Source organism: Bemisia tabaci, chromosome 1 (assembly GCF_918797505.1).
Source record: "Bemisia tabaci chromosome 1, PGI_BMITA_v3".
Classification (NCBI taxonomy): Eukaryota; Metazoa; Arthropoda; class Insecta; order Hemiptera; family Aleyrodidae; genus Bemisia; species Bemisia tabaci.
The window spans coordinates 45,546,467-45,563,260 of record NC_092793.1 but is presented as its reverse complement, the minus strand read 5'-3'; the positions used below and the strand labels follow the sequence as shown (position 1 = coordinate 45,563,260).

Below are 16,794 nucleotides of genomic sequence, written 5' to 3'. Positions count from 1 at the left end.
TGCCGACTGCCAACGGTTTTCACGCTTTGAACATCAATCATCGGATGTTTCAAATTTTTCCCTCCAAATCGCCAAAATAATCACATAAATGGGCTCTTTTTTGGTTCATTTGACCACATTGGCGATCAGCTGATGATAAACAGTAATTTTCAGAACGATTTCCATAGAGAAAAAAGGAGACTGATCCGTAGATTTGTAAAATTTTGACTCGCGAATACGTTTTTTTGCTTAATTTTCAGTAATGTCCGAGCTGAGTGGAACGACATTTTTTAAGCTGCAGCATTCCAAGTATCCTTCATATTTAAGATGTGTAATTGTATGATTTTTAATCAGTTTATCTCTGTTCAAACATCATCGCCAAGGAAGAGTCATTGAGGTTAATCAAGACTGCCTCAAGAATTAAGACTGAATCGGAAAATCAGCTGAATCGTTGAAGGGTAAGCATCTGTTTCACATTTATCACCACCTGCTGGATTTCCACACCCATTCCAAGATCTAGTCATATGGATGGATAGAATTTGAACGTGAATCATTCACCCTCGGTGCATCCTCTCTCTTACACTCTAGACTCTATAGTCCTATTTTCATCCTTGTTTCACTGCAACGAGGCAACGACTGATTTCATCTAGTCGATTAAAGCGCCTGCAAATTGAAAAGATGCAATTTATCTTACACTGAACTATTTGCGGTTCGGCTCAGCATGGGAGGCATAGGGATGGGAGTGGAGTGCATTAGTTTCGTCAATTTCATGAAACGTGTTTCGTACGATTATTCGAGGGAGCCAGTCGCCATATTAGGGGAGCCGAAGAGTTTCTCTTCTTTTTTGGGGCCCCCCATACCTCTCCAGCGGCAACATTTCAATCCATAGAGGCAACCTCCAAAATACTGAAAAATTGAGTTTTTTCCCCGTCAGACGGTTTAGCCCCTAAAATACGATTGGTTTTGCTGTAGAAATTCTTTTTCCAGGGGGCTCAATTCGCCGATCCTTTCAGAAAATTACCCTTTTTTCTGCCAATGGGCATTGCAGGTACTGATTTCGTATAAATCGTTTAAAGTGCCCGCAAATTTACAGAACGCAATTTTTCTTGCACTGGATTATTTGCAGTTTGACATAGGAGTGTCAGCCTGTCAGCTTCGTCAGTTTTATGAAACTTTGTCGTGTATAATTATTCGAGGGTGTCAATAGCTAGATTTGCAGTCTTGTAACTTTTCAGGTTTAAAGAAGTGTACTTAAAGTTTTTTTGCTTCTACCTTTTTTTCCCTCCTTTTTTTTGGGACCGTCAAACATAAATCTGCCGATAGCAATATTTTATTCATGTATTCTGGTTAGGAAAAATTATCGGGGAAATTATTCGAACAGAAATATTCCGAATACACATTTGTCTCTTTTTACTTGTAAGCCCAGGGGTCTTTTTTTTAGACTGGCACGTCATCCCTAGTTGAACGGGAAACGGTACATTTAGCATCAGCAACCAAATCCATCTGATAACGTTACACCCGTCTTTAACTTTTTTTTTTTCCTTCCTTGGTCGTCAACTTTTTAGGGGGAGTTTTTTTAGTATTGGGCCGGGGTTGCTACCGCCACCTAGAATGTTGCCTTTGTATTTTGACTTGTTACACGCTTTTGTTATAAAATAATGTGCTGTACTGTCACAGTGTAGACACTGAGATGACATTTTTCAGGAAAGAGTTCTGAACGATTGAACATCTTATTTTCATACGAAAATCTCAGGATCGGGGGAGAGGGGGGCATTATTTCATTTCAATCTTATTCCTCACTATTTAGCTCCAGGATGATCATTAAAATATTCGGCATACAAGTAGGCTCACTCATCGCTATCACACACCATTAATTGAGCCTTCAGTCCTAAAATCTCAGCAACCCCTTTGTTTCTGGACAGATTTGTTTTCTGATTTTCTGATAAATTTAATAAAAAGCGACGATGACCCCTTTCTGGAACTATCAATTCATTTAACCTTCAGATGCCCAAGCCGAGTCAAATTGACCCTAGGTTTGATAAAAACACGTCGTGGCTCGCGGGCTGTATGAGACCGGTACATACGAACTTTACCTAGTCTGCCATGCTAAGGAGGAACGCCGTATGAGCCTTCAGGCGCTGTCATATTTCCTTAAATATAAAACGAATTTACTGGGAAAATTGTGAATGTTTTTCTTCAAATTTTTCGGACGATTTTTTTCGCAAACTGATCTAAAATATTTGAAAATTTCAAAGAAAAATATGCATATGTTTTTTCTAAAAAATACATGTTCTATCTGAGAAAATTTGGCAACTCTCGAATGTTCATACGGCGTTTTTCCTTTGCACGGCAGTATGGGTCTAAGAAGAAGTAAAAAAAGGAAAATCGAGTGGCAGGGATTTTTTTTGGACAACTAACTATAGAAATTCCGAGCCGGCTGGTCTAAATGACCCGACTACCTCTTCTGGGGGAGTTATGGTGCCGGTGCATACGAGCTGTAGATAAAAATCTACATTTGCATATTTGTATTTTTAGCCTTCTTTCTCCAGGTCGTGTTTTTAGCGTTGTATTAATTTAGGCTAAGTTAAAATCACTTATACTTATAGATCTGCACATACACCCTAAAAATAATCAGACATCATGCAGAAAAGAAAAAAAAATCTAGTGTCAACGCAGCCGAAGATAGGAGAGTCGTCATCGGTCTCGTTTTATGACTTTTCTGCCAAATAATCTGAGCGACCTCTCCTTGAGTCATATGCACCATAGAGCGGAACATCGGGAATTCACGCCTCGCACTACCGCGCCTTCAATTTTGCAGATGCCACACGGACATCCATCAAGCACGAATAGTTGTATCTCTTCGCCGTGGTCAACTCGTGTTGAGGTGACTTCAATACCTATTTGAAATTTGAGGAAAATGAAGGTTAAGTTTGCTCAAAATATAGAAAAATGCATGCTAATCAATAATCGTATTAGGAAAATAAAATAAAGAAACATGTTTACAGCTCTCTAGATTGTTCTTAAGGCTGCACGTCTAAAAATTGGTATTTTGGCGAGAGTTGTGTCGTGTCTCAGAATTTATTTATCTATTAATCTTTTTTTTTCTTTTTTTTACGACTACTTACCCCTGAAGATCCCAATAAGCCGGGTCAAATTGACAGGACTAATGCTTTAATGTTCCTGACAAACTTTTGCTGGAATTATGCGAATTTCCTCAAAGTTCAGTTTTAAATTCTTGCGTCGCTCAAATCTGTCATTGCTCAAACTACTTGGCAACATCGCGCTTTGAAAAGTATCTTTTGTTTCTATTATAGTAGGTTTATGATTCCAATCTAGAGCCTCTGGAATTTATAGTAAGAAAGGATTTTTCTGTTTTCAGATTCAAAAGAGCCATCTAAAAATCCCCCGTGGGAACAGTTGATTGGAAATGGCCTGGAGAGGAGCTGCTACCAACGGTGTCATGCATAGAGATCTGAGAGTTCCTGGACGGATTGGATCAGCCCGCTCCAGACCAGCACGTGGGCGTGGAAGCAGAGGAGGTTCCCGTGGTCGCCCTGTCAAAACCGTCCAGATCATCCGCAAGGTATCTTCTGTCCTTTATATGTACTTTCTTCCAAATTCCTTTTCAGTTTCTAAAAATCCGATTTTACTCGCAGATTTGGCAACCTACATTGAAAGAAAGGATATGCAGACGAAGTGATTCGATAGTTGGAGGATTTTTCTGCCGTGAGCCTTCAGACGTTGTCTTATTTCCTTCGTTGAAAAACGTATTTATCGGGAAAATTGTGACTATTTTTCAGAGAATTTTTTTTGCAATTTGCTTTAAAATGTCTGAAAATTTCAAGGACAAATTTGCATGATATTCCTCGAAAATAAGTGTTTTATCCGAGGAAATTTGACGACTCTTGAATTCCCATACGGCGTTTGTCCTTAGAACAGCAGTATTGGTCGTTTTGACTCGCGATAAATCGCATCGATTAGCTTCGTACGTTTTCGGGCAATCGTCATTCTTATTAAATTTTGACATCGCATTTCTGTCGTCGCGAGTTTGATGAATGTACTTGCCAATGAAGGTGCAGTGATGAGAGCCGTTTTTGGACCCCCTCCATTACCTGGCAATTACCTATGAAGCACAAGTTACATCTAAGCAATTTACAAAAATACCATGATTTGGGCAATACGACTCTTGCTAGGTACCTACTGAAGGTTGCCTAAGCATAGGCTTGAAGGCGTGTTTTAGCCAAAATCGCGTGTTTATCATCATACCACGACATTTTGTACACCAAGCGCGTTGTTTAACTAATACGAACTTCAGAAATGTTATGAAGGAGGCTGTAAAACATTTTTCAATAGAGTTCCGTTTAATTTAGACGATGCGCTCGTAGATTAAAACAGCTTTACTCGAACATGGATCAATTCGAGGCATGTTAAAAATTAATTCGAACCGTGGCATATGGCCATTCCGTGCGAAACCACGTGTCTCCGTTTGCGACGTTGTAGACGCCCTGTTATTCTTTATTATTTTTTCTTTTTCAAAACTGGTCAACATAATTTCTTGAAACCTTCCTTGAATATACTCATCTGTTGGCAGAACATTTTATGTAAACAAGTTATGACGTTAGCTTGTTTCTCTCCAGAAAATTAAAGTATGACAAAAATTGAAACATCTCGATGGAAATACGTGGTTTCGCACTTCGGCCATCGATATTTTTCAGTACATATTATGTTAGTTATAGGACATTTCAACGACAATTTTTTGTCCGTGCGTCTGTTTTTTCTAGTAGTTTATGTCCGCGCGTTTTTCCGGCAGAAGAGTTTTGGTCCACCTACTAATTGTGAACCAAAGTTAATTGGTCCACTATAGAAAATATTCACATCACTCACATCGAACAAAAGCCCGCTTTTATTTAGCTATTTCATTCTTGTTTCAAAATAAAATCTTCTTAATGGCATACTCAAGAATGTTTCTGCCTAAATTGAGTCACTTTTTTCTCTAATGAAATTCAAAAATTATGCGAAACGTTATTAAATACGGATACTAGAACTTGGTGAGTTTTTGGACTCTCTTCTTGTACCGTAAAGTCTTATTTTATTTTGCAAAAATCATAAAGGATGCCTGTCATTCTTAATACGTTGGAGCGCCTTCAATTTCGTATGATACTGTGTAACACTTCTGTTGTGAAATAGTTGCTTGAGGCGCCGTGGTACACTGCGGCACGGCGGGCGGGCGGCCAACGCCTACAAACCTAAGTGGATACTTCAAGCATTGCGTAATGCGTGAAGTATCCCCTTAGGTTTGTAGGGGCCTGTGCGCATTACGCGCTGGCAGCACGCACGCCGCGCCGCGCCGCTTCTGTTTGATTCTAATATTTAAACTCGTGGAGTCAGCATTTTTCAGCTCATGATTTTGAAATGTTTGCACACCGTGCATGAATTATTCTCATTTAATTTGATGGGGAAAAAACATGTATTAAAGGAAAGCATAATGCGTTTTGTAAGGTGGTTCCGTGTCAAATTTAATGATTCCCAAAGCACTTAAATATTTTCTTTTATATTTTGTGCTGTTACTGTGCTGCAACATGGTGTATGCGCAACCAAATGCTCAAAATCGGACAAACTTGACTCTAAAAGATCGATGTACAAATGGGCTAAAACCAAACATTGCGTGTTCCTTGGTTATTTTCCTCTTTTATTCATTTTTGTATAGATCCTTCAACACAATTACGGCTCATTGGGGTTGATATCAATGCTTTCGCTTTGAAAAGGGTTTACAAATATTTGCCAAGTTTTAAAAAATGTTCTTTGAATGAAGTACTATTTTCATTTAAAAAAGGAAAAAAAGAAGAGAAAAAAACGGGGAAAAGTGTATATATAAGGTTTATTTTGTGTTGAAAATTTTTAGGATAGAAATAAAACCAAATATTCACGAATGACAATTTGAAAAGATAAATCAAAAGAAGAAAGTAACATTTCATTTAAAAAATGAATTACCGTAAAAACACCTCAATCCCTCTCAATTTGCTCATTTCGATATTGGCAATATAATTTTACATTCGGACTAAAATATAACACTTGGACCACATCACTGTTGCTTATTTTACAAGTGAACGTAAACTACTAGACAAAACAGGTGGTGCGCAGACAAAAAATCGCTGACGGAATGTCCTGAAACCATTATGTTCCGTATCGATATGAGTGATTTCTAGGACAGAATAAGGAGAACGGGGGGTTTTCCAATCTGTGCGATTAAACAATTTTTTTTTTCATTTTTGAAAAGTTAAACTTTAACAATCAAGACTACTTGGGAAGCGGAGATTTCGAAACGCCGCAAACGAAAACCGCGGTTTTTTTTTCAGTGTCACTATCGATACGTTTTTAATAGCGGCGGGCATTAATTTGATTTTGGAACTATTCCACCAGGTGGAGTACAGTTCGAGCCTGCGGGAAGAAGATCCGCCGATAGACGAGAGTAGCTCCCCGGACGAGCCGAAGAAGAAGTGCATTCTGCTCATAGTCAAGAAGAACAAGGACGACGCCCTGCCGAAGCGACCGCGGATGACGGTGGAGCCCACTCTGCAGCCTCTCCTGCCTGCTCCAGCGCCGAGCCCACCCTCGACCCAACGCAAAGGCCGCTACGTTAAGGTCCGGAAGGAGGCGCTTCAAGCCCTCCCCGAACTCCGCGAACTCATCCAGTTCCACCGCAGCAAGCACGCTGAACTTTACCAGGAGAACCAACTCTACGACCAGAAATTAGCCCTCTTCGGAGAGGGCTCCTCCATACAGCCGATGGTGACGGCGACGCCCTCGAAGCAATTCCGGCCTCCACCCCCGCCGACGCCTCTGCCTCTGCCCTCGCCGCCGACCTTACCCAAGGGCCCGGGCTATCTCCTCGCTTTGCGTCAGGAGAATGAGTGGAACACCCCACCATCCAACCACCGCGCTCCACCGTTCCGTCACCCTCCTCCGCCCACCCCTTCCAGGGCCGTTCAGAGGGAGCATCTCTCCGCGAGGAAATTGGAGGGGTTCGTCTACGAGGGGGCGCCTCCGGAATTCCCCCGGCTCCCGGCCTTCGAGGTTCACTCACCCTCCGTGCTCGACTATGAGTCGGTGACGGTTCTGGACGGAGACTACTCCGAAGCACCGCCGGCAGATAGCGTTGGTGATAGTCGGGCGAAGAAGGTTCTCGAGGAGTTCGACTTCCTCGTCTCTCCTGAGCCGCAAGAGTCTGATGAGACTGGCTATGAGCCCAACTGCTCGGAGCTGGACTTTGCGAGCCTGGAAATCGTGCGTGGGGTTGGAGAGGACATTTCTCCCGAGCCGCAAGACCCATTTCTAGAGATTTTCCAGATTTGTAAGCGCCAGACCTGTGACCCCTTCCAACAGCCCACGACTTTTAACTCGGGCTCAGATGCTCGTGGCAGCAGGGTAGGTTCCTATCTTTTTTGATCTGGTCCTTCCTAGAGTACGTTCTCTCTATTAACAGCTAAGGTGATCTCAAATTTTCATTTCATTTTCACCACGACAAGTATTATTCCTTCTTTCTCTCTGCCTCCCGCCCACCTTCTTATTAATGATTTATCTCCTTGCCAAATAAAAATACAGGTGTAAGACTGTAGGGGGGTTAGGGTAAGTATAAGAACAATTAGTCACCAAATAATATGAAATTATCAAATTGCTTCGAAAACCGTTGCTCCTTGGGTCTACATTTCTTCCAAAACCTGTGCTAAAAATCTCTTTGGAAAATTTAAGAGCTTGAATTGAATTTTTGGACGCTGCAAAGCGGATTTTATTGATAAATGACTGAGAGATCTACTGCAATTAGCTGAAAATAGCCAGTGTTTTCTCTGGCTCACAAAGTTTATTGAAATTTATTAAAAATTATGTGAAGAGTGTCTTGTTGAATATTTTCTTTTTAAATCTTTATTTTCTAGTTCCATGATACTGAACGAAAATGTATTACTATTACCATATCCTAGAAATATTATTTTGGACTGTAGTTATTATCTCTTAATTATATTTTATTGACTGATTAAGATTTAGGTAATTTACAATTTTCTTCTTTTCTACGAAGTGTTCACTGTTAATGTGATTAAGGGTTACTATGAATTAAATAAATTGTAATTATTGAATAGACATAAAAACTTTGAATTCATTTTAAGACTTTAATTTGTCTTATTTTAAAGGATCGAAAGTATTCATTTGTTTTCTCTGCAGCCATTAAGCATCACCCATTTCAAACAAAACCTGTGAGGAGGGAAGATTTTTGATCAGCTCAAACTAAAATAATTCCATAATGAAGAATTTTTTGCATAAAAGATGAACACATAAGTGAATAAAATAAAAATTAACTAACTGTCTACACTGAAATAAAAGATATCTTATGAAAATGATTGAACCAAATTTCTTCGCGAAGGCACGATTCTAGAGGAAAATTATCCACTCAAATATGTCATAATTTAGTGTAAGGCTACTAATATGAACTTAATGTCCTAGGTCTTAGCCCCACAAATATGAAAAACAATTTCCTGAGATTTATTTCCTTCTCTAAAAGGTTAACTAGTTTCCCACACAGCAGTAAAATCATATTACCTACACCCAAATTAATTGTGTCTTGTGGATGTGACTTTTCAAATAATACGAACAAAGATAAAAAAGAAGAATATAATTAAGTACGATAGAAAAATATATTTCAAAAACTTTGGATTTACAATATTATAAGTAAGTTATCACACATGTACACTGTACATTCTACACTAAAATTAATTATGACTCCTTGAATTCCGATTTTCGATTATATAGGATTGTTGATTCCACAATTACGATATTTTGTGAAAGGAAATTGGAGGGAAGGGAAAGCAAATGATTGTCATAGTTAACTAAGGTCTAGTTACATATTAGCTTGACAAAAAGATTGATTTCGATGCCTAATACCGCCTGTCTTGACTAAGATGTTTTCGCGAGCAGGAAGTTTGCATTTACTGTTTATAATGTAACCTATAAACGTTTATTTCTCACTATTGAGCAAAGGAAGGGTATCGACAAAGGTCGTTCTTGGGCCCATCCTGGATTTTCTTAACTCTACGATTTTTTGCTCATTGAAAGTCCATATTTTATGGAGCCCATCGTGATATGGTCATTTTCAGTCTCTTTTCTAGTTTACATCTTACTTAACATGGGTCTAAGGCCGAGTTAGACGAAAAATGCGAATTTCAAGGGTCTATAATTGAATGCCGAAAAATCCATATTTTTTGCGGAAATCGGTCTTCAGACCTATGATTAGGTGAATTTTAGACATGAAAAGAGACCAGAAATGACCAAAACATGATGCTAACAGTAAAATATAGACCTTCAATGAGCAAAAACTCGTAGAGTAAAGGAAATTCAATAACTGTGGGCCCAGAAACAGCCCTCATCAAAATCCCTCCTTTTGAAAGTTTACAATACATGCAACAAGTTTTGCATGAAAGTCTGATGAGAAAACAAGTTTATTGTTCCTAATTTCTTGCCCTATCCAATGGTCCATTTTTATTAAACATTACTTTCATCAAAAGTATTCTGCCAATTTTTCTTCAAAAAAAAGGGGGGGAGGGGTAAGTATAAGGTTTTTAGCCTTACTAATTCCACTGAGTTACCTTCGGGGTTTGTATTATTTTGATTGAGTCAGCGCAAAAGAGCAAACTGTTGAGATATTGTATTTATTGCTCATAGATCAGAATCCTTCCATTCTCAATAACCACATATACAGAGTGATTCAAAAGTCCCACGCCACTCAGCATCATACCTGTAACTTTTGAACAAAATATGGAGACTTGAAATTTTGTGAGTGCTCCTAGGTCAAAGGAAACGACAGTTTGAGACCCCCTATAATTTTAGGGAAAGGGTAAGAACCAAAAGGGTCATGTAGGGATGGTGCAGAATTTTTGTATCACTCTCTACGGTTAAAATCAAGAACAGATTTGCGAGAAGACTGAGCGAGAAAATTTTAATGAAGGATCCCTCCACAGCAGTACTCATGAGGATTCTCATGCACCAATAAACAGCAACACAAAACTTGTGTTAAACACTAAAATATCTGTACAAAGACTATGGTACAATAATATACATTACACAACATAAATTACAAAATTCTTTAACTTAAACAACTACAGTGCAAAATATTTGATTTTCATTCAAACATCTAGTTTGAGAGTCTATAAAAATTACAAAATACTAACTTAAATTTCTTGCAAAGAGTGGATACTATAGGCGAAGAACTCATGTTTACCCATCGTACCGGTATCAAGGATGACAGTTTTTTTCAAAAGGGAACATAGCAGTGTGAGGATACACAAATAAAATTTATAACATCCTAACATATTTTTTGGCGAATTGCACTGGACTGACACTGTATAGTTTCATAATGTTGTGCTTTGAATTGAAAGGGATAGATAAAATCACATATTTTGATACTCCATCCACTGAAAACTGGCAATTCAATATCCTGCATTAATTTAATACTGAAAAATGCTGTTTAAATGAAAGGAGAGGGGTGAATATTCTATTTAAGGTTAAAGAAATGTGCGTGATGAACAAGTTCAAAATTTCACCCTTTTAAAAACTACACCATTTTCAGTGAAACTAGAAAAGTTAAGAACTAAGAAACTCTCTGCAGTTTATCATGAAAAGCATTAAAAATAATCTTATAAGCTGATCTTCTCTAAAAATGTGAGGCATTTTTCTGTTAACTTGTTGACAAGCTGTCGTACTGTATAACTGATGCAGCATTAATATTCTGGTAAACTAGTAACGGGTTGAATCTGCACAGCACTCGTTATCGGCTGAGCGCTTCACAATGATGATTTAGGAACCAGAAAATGGGTCCTTGGCTATGTTGAATTCAGTGAACTTGTTCTCAGGCAAAGTTTTAAGGACTTAGACTAAAAAGGCAATTTAAAAAAAAAAAAAAAAAAAAAAAAAAAAAAAAAAAAAAAAAAAAAAAAAAAAACGAAGGACAAATCATGTCTAAGAAACGCATGATACATGTTTGGAGGTTTTTCATTCTTGAATAATTCTTTTTGTGACCGGCGTACTATTCACAATTTTTTTTAAAAATTCAGTTAAATTGAAAAACACCATCCCAAACTTTTAAACTAACTATGAATTAAATTTAATAAATTGAATTAAAACATAATTGGAAAATTTGGAAGGAAATGTTTTCAACTCTTCCATCCTTTTATCTGAATTTTAATTTTGATACTTTTAACTGAAACACAGCTGTTCCAGTTTTTTTTAAGTTTGCGAATGACCTTATTCCTAAACAAAGGAAGAGATATTGTAAAAAAAGGATCCAGTTCTGACGTCAGACTGAGGTCAGAAACAAAAAAACTGCTAAGTGATTTTTGACAACTTTCAGGAGCTTCCTGACATAAGTTCGTCAGTCTGGGATGTGACCTGCCTTCACTCGCAAAAGAATTACACAGTCTATTAGCAGGTCTACCAAAGTGTATCTTACACAAGTAAAGGATAAAATTAATGGTAACAAAAGTAGGATCGTGTGATCAACAAAAGAGGCCAGTATGAAAGGTCACTGAAGGTTCCATTTCTGGTTTCCTTGCTAACAAATCACCCTCTTCGCCTGAGTTGATGAGTGGTAAGGATGAAGTACGCCATTCATGACTAGACTGTATTCATTTGAGCGAAAATCACATGTAACATTTTCAACTGTTTGGTTGCGAGGAATCTCAGCTGAAGTTCTGAAATACAAGAAACAATTTATTTCAATGGCTTTCAGCAGTTGTGAAACACAATACATTCAATGAGTGATGTATGGGATATAATTTTTGCCCAGTTTGAAAGGTAATCAGGAAAGTAAAATTTTTTACTTATTTATTTATTTAGGTACTTACTTAAAAAGTTTAAAATGATAAATTTCCCATATTTCATTAATTTTCCACATTTTTAGTTTCAATTCCGTTACTACAATTTAAAATGAAGTAGCAAGTTGGTTAGGAGGTAAAAAGAATTGAAATCATAAGTCCCAAAGGTACCTTTTGCAGCGTTTGAACTTTGACTAAAATTTTAAAAGGCCGTTCAGGTTGGTAAGTAGAATTTTTCAGGAGGCAATTGCAAATTTCAGAGGCCATTGAGACTTTGGATAATGGAGGATGATAATCTACAAGAAAGTAAGAAGACAACAAGAATTTGAGCTGCACCAATTTTTGAGGCATCGCTTTGGCAAGCACTGTTATTTTTTTACCTCAAAGGGGTTGTATCTTATGCAGGGCGACCAATGAAGTTGAAACTATGCTTTAAACAAGTAAGAATAATTAAGTTAAAAAAAGAGGCAAAATTAAATTTTTCATACTCGCAGCTTCAGCGTGTCAGATTCCTTAATGGGAATCATGATTAGAACGAAACTCTACATTTAGAAACGTCTATGTACATTGTGCGTTTTTGAGAATTATTTTGCCTGAAAACATCTGATTGTAAAGGCTCATGAAATTACAAGGAAACTGTACTCACACAAGAATTATGAGGCAAAATCATAACCAGGTCCAGTTGGCACTTCGAATAAGCGCTTGATGGGCGACCTCTTGGTCGCCTCGTGATACCCATTTTGGTTTGGCTGCGATGGATACTGAAACCGAGACTCCTGTTGGTCGTAGTTTTCAAAAGACTCTGGGCTAGGATTGACCTGATAGGCACCACTACTGGGTGGGTATCGTGGCTGCACAGGATTGTGGAAAAGTTGAGGGGCTACTGAGTATGGTGACTGCTGAGGGTTAACATTGACATTGACAGGTGGAGGCGGGTGGGAGAACCCAGACGGTTGGACACTGGAGTACGTTGAGGGGGGTAAAGTGGCAGCTTTATTCGGTAGTAAAGGAGGGCCTTGAGTGTGTCCATTGTGTCCCAAAGGAACCTGCACTGGTTTCAGAACCAACAGTCCAGCTTGAACTCCTGGAGGTACTGGAAGATAATATAAGAAAAACGCATTCATGAACTTTAAATTTGCAAGTTTACACTCAATATACTCTGGAGAAACCAAATCACATTAGCGGATAACAGTGAAAGAGAGGTTTGAAGTTTTCCTTTTTCATTAGACTAAATATTTCGGATTGTGTTTATAATATTACTTATATGTATCTTTTTTGCAGGCTACACTCCTGGGGCAAGAAAAAGTGCGTTACTAATCAAACTCAAAATAACTTATGACTCGATTTTTATGAATGTGTTTTGGTTTTTGTCTACTTGGCTTATTGATAGCTCAACTGATCCTTGAATAAATAAAATGAAAATTTTAGGACCTGTTTCAATTTTGAACTTGCTAATTAAAATAGTGCAGAACTTTTGTCTGGTTGTCATAAAAATATCGATTTCGATCATCGAGATCTTGATAAATTGAGCATTTATGAGTAAATGGCTGAATTATCTCTGAATATTCTTTTTCTGATTTTACAGAGTAGGAAGCCACACAGTCGCTCCTTACCAAAGACACTTTTTAACATTTTAAGAAAAACCTACCACATCTTACTATATTATGAAATCATGACCCCTTAAAATTGTGTAGATTTTAAGTACGCTGCCCTGAAGTTATAGTTAGAGTAAGATTGATGAAATTTCACATTGATGTGGTACTTTATGTATTGAGACAGTGTCTTGCAACTAGATCGCTATGTTTTTGCGTTTTTAGCTGAGTTATTGTGAAAAATCTGCAAACCTATTTTTGTCCACTTCAGAACTAATATTTATCCCACATAAAGTTGAAATTGATCCTAATTGCAGAGCGAACAAAATTAATTATTCTGACGCTTCTGTTTAATAAAATGTTGATTCTGGGATGAATTATTAAAGCACACCATCGAGCTCTCAACATAGCTTTCCATTTCATTGATGAGGCTCAACACACACATGGACACCTCCAAGCAAAATTGTTTAAGAATTCATTCAGAAATAAGGAGGTAGGTGATTTTTTCTCTCTTCAAATTTGCAAAACTGGAGCAGAAATTCAATTGCTTGTCTGTACAGGATTAACAAGCACTTCTTTGAGGGTTAATTGTGAATGGAAATTGTTACATGCAGAGAAAACATACCCACAATGGTAGGATTATATCACAATTTTACTTATTCGATTGGCACAAAAAGGAATTAGACCTGTTACAGTCTATTCTTCAGGAAACTAGCGATAGATTTCCATCAAAATCTTGAAATTTGATTTTGGAGTTAACTCAACGAAAATAGCTTTGATGAAAAGTTTGCATCTTTGGCAAAGGTCTCCTTTTTTAAGAACGATCAAAAAAGTTTAAAATTGACTGCTCAGTGGTTGTGTCTTTCTATTATGACCAATAGTCTATTGTTGGATGGGCTTGCTGGTTATTGTAAAATATCAAGTGGTCAGCATGTTAAATGATGAAAATAGAGATGATTGAACGACGAATAACTTACGTTGACCAGCATGTGGTTGAGGAGCTCCGGCTGGGGCGGGAGCACCTGGTACGTTTGGGGCAGGGTAGCCTGGCTTCGACTGTCTTGACAAACGATGATAGTCAGTATAATAAGAGGAGGGCCCTGATGGATAACTGCTGTGACTGCTGTGATGTGGGGGTCCATACACAGGTGCTGTTGGATATGAGGAATGGTAACTGCCGTAGCCATGGTAACCATATGATGGGGCAGATGGTGCTGAATACCCTGTATGTCCTCCACCTAGACCTGATCGAATCATATCGAATAATTAGGTAAAACCTCAAATAAGGCCTGCTCAAATAATGCCTGCTTCAATGAAATAATTAAATAGTATGACAGTAGAAAATAATCCTAGCAAGGAGGGATTTCTTCTTTAAAGTGTTTAAAGAGACTAACAGATCATGCAAAACAATTCTTGCAAAATTGAAACATCAAATTGAGTCATCAATTTTTAATTTTTCATTTAAATGTTAAATTCTTACAAGATAAATCCTTTTAGAAGCCTCTAGGAAAATTGGCACGATTTTTTCTTTTTCTGCCTTCTTTTTGAATTTAAAATACACCTTTCGAACAAAGTTTTTGAAGGTTTTAACTTGAGCCCACTTTGGGAAAACTTCGAAGTACCATTTCTAAAACACATTTATAAAAACTTCCACCTGCTCCAGTCTAGCCTCATAGGTGGTAGTTCTTTCAATGCTAGGCATTAAATAAAAGTCATGACTTGTAAATTTTGTCCATAATTTCCCAAACATGTGTTCATATTATTTTTTGCAAACAAGGCAGCAATAGAACAAGAGGCAAAATCAAAACCATATTCCCATTGTCCATCGAAAATTTGGGTTTTTAGGCTTTTAGGGTTCTTTTTACGAGGTTTCTAAAATTCATAGAGGATGTTCATTCACGATTAATAGTACCTCTCAGATATAAGTTTGAACTAGAGGCACAATTTAAAATGAAGGGAAGATGTTTTGAAAAAAAAACCTTGCCACCGTTGCTGTAAGCAGTGCTAAAACAACTCAACACAGTAATGATGATGAACAACAGCTTTATTCTAGTTGAAGTTGCATTTACCAATCCCCACACGACACTCCCTGTCATGACAAATGACTATCAGATCAACTCAAACACACACAAAAATGGTGCCGCACCACACCAGATGCTTCTCATGCACCTAATTTCCCAAACAAAAATACATAGTCAAGTAAACCTACACTGTGCACACAATACAAAATTTGAGAAATCAACTGCCTCGCTTTTGATTAAAAATCATGATGAACGTGAAGCTCATTTTATTCGCCTGCAAAGAAGAGATTCTTGGTAAAATTGTTTAGAAGCAAGTCTCCCTTGGCTTACTTAGCTCCGGACAGACGCAATGCATCTCGGGGAAAAAAATTGGAAATCGAAACCCAGGCTCGCGATTTGAAAAATTAAACAAAGCTGGCTCATTTGGAACTTATTGTCTGCTTCAAGCTGAATAATGGCAATCGGCCTGGTAGAGTTTTAGATATAGAGTCCATGCCAAAGAAGTTTACGTACTTCTAGACTCCGGCAGAGGATCATCTGACGTCACTTTTACAGGTAAAGTAATAATGGAAGAATCAAGATGGCGGATCTTACGTCACAGTCTAAAAATGCGTAAACTTATTAGGCATGGCCTCTGACAATCACAGAAAATAAAAATTCAGTGAGTCAAGAGAGCTTGAGGAGACACCTAATAGTTTTCCCTCCTCTTTTCTAAGAATCTCATTAAAATTGATTTAAGGAGACCACCTTTGAGACCTTGAATCCGGGAAAGTTCTGTATGCTGACTGCAGCCGCAATATCTCCATGCCCCTACACCTTCAGCAACACTGCATTTCAAAATTCCTGCCAATCTGGACCATATTCTATGGTCAATTTTTTCATAAAAGTAGCAAACATGCTTCACCCCATGCGCCACTCCTCCACTCTCCTCGAGAAATAATTAAAATGTGGGATTACCTAGAAGTTTGACAAAGTAACTAAACACAGCTGATTTAGATTGATCTAAGGGTGGAGTACCTTCGTAGTGATAGAATGGCTGGGCTAGCGCTTTGCTTGCGATGTGCCTTCCCAGCTCGGAGATGACATCTCCCTTTGTTGCAAGCACTTTACCTTTCGTTGCAGCGATGTGACCTGTTACCTTGATCAGCTGACCTTTCAATGCTATCACCCCTCCTGTGATAGCCTTCACGGCTTGCAGAAGGGTTCCAAAAATGGCCTTCTTAAAACCCAACAAATTGAATGACTTCTTCTCGGGCTCCTGAAATCATAGGATAACTGAGAAATAAAACCCACAACTGCTTCCAATGATGGATAAGTCGTCGTTCTCCAGATGTAGAGGCGTACCTC

The 16,794-nt window shown here is 38.1% G+C and overlaps 2 protein-coding genes across 2 annotated transcripts in view; one reads left to right on the top strand and one right to left on the bottom strand.

The window, feature by feature from the left end:
- The first annotated feature begins 119 nt into the window (after nucleotides 1-119).
- LOC109038837 (uncharacterized) lies at nucleotides 120-8,131 on the top strand. The gene is made up of 3 exons (XM_019054052.2): nucleotides 120-437; nucleotides 3,359-3,562; nucleotides 6,400-8,131. The coding sequence occupies exons 2-3, from the start codon at nucleotides 3,407-3,409 to the stop codon at nucleotides 7,423-7,425; spliced, it is 1,182 nt and encodes a 393-aa protein (XP_018909597.2). The 5' UTR covers nucleotides 120-437; nucleotides 3,359-3,406; the 3' UTR covers nucleotides 7,426-8,131.
- Nucleotides 8,132-10,552: 2,421 nt separating this feature from the next.
- The window catches only part of LOC109038890 (uncharacterized), a 75,099-nt gene continuing 68,857 nt past the window's right edge, over nucleotides 10,553-16,794 (bottom strand). Inside the window, exons 3-6 of the mRNA XM_019054150.2 lie at nucleotides 16,465-16,705; nucleotides 14,404-14,670; nucleotides 12,481-12,927; nucleotides 10,553-11,711 (exon numbers count right to left, since the gene is read on the bottom strand). Coding sequence (XP_018909695.2) covers nucleotides 12,488-12,927; nucleotides 14,404-14,670; nucleotides 16,465-16,705 — 948 coding nt within the window. The 3' untranslated portion in view covers nucleotides 10,553-11,711; nucleotides 12,481-12,487. The remainder of the gene's footprint in view (nucleotides 11,712-12,480; nucleotides 12,928-14,403; nucleotides 14,671-16,464; nucleotides 16,706-16,794) is intronic.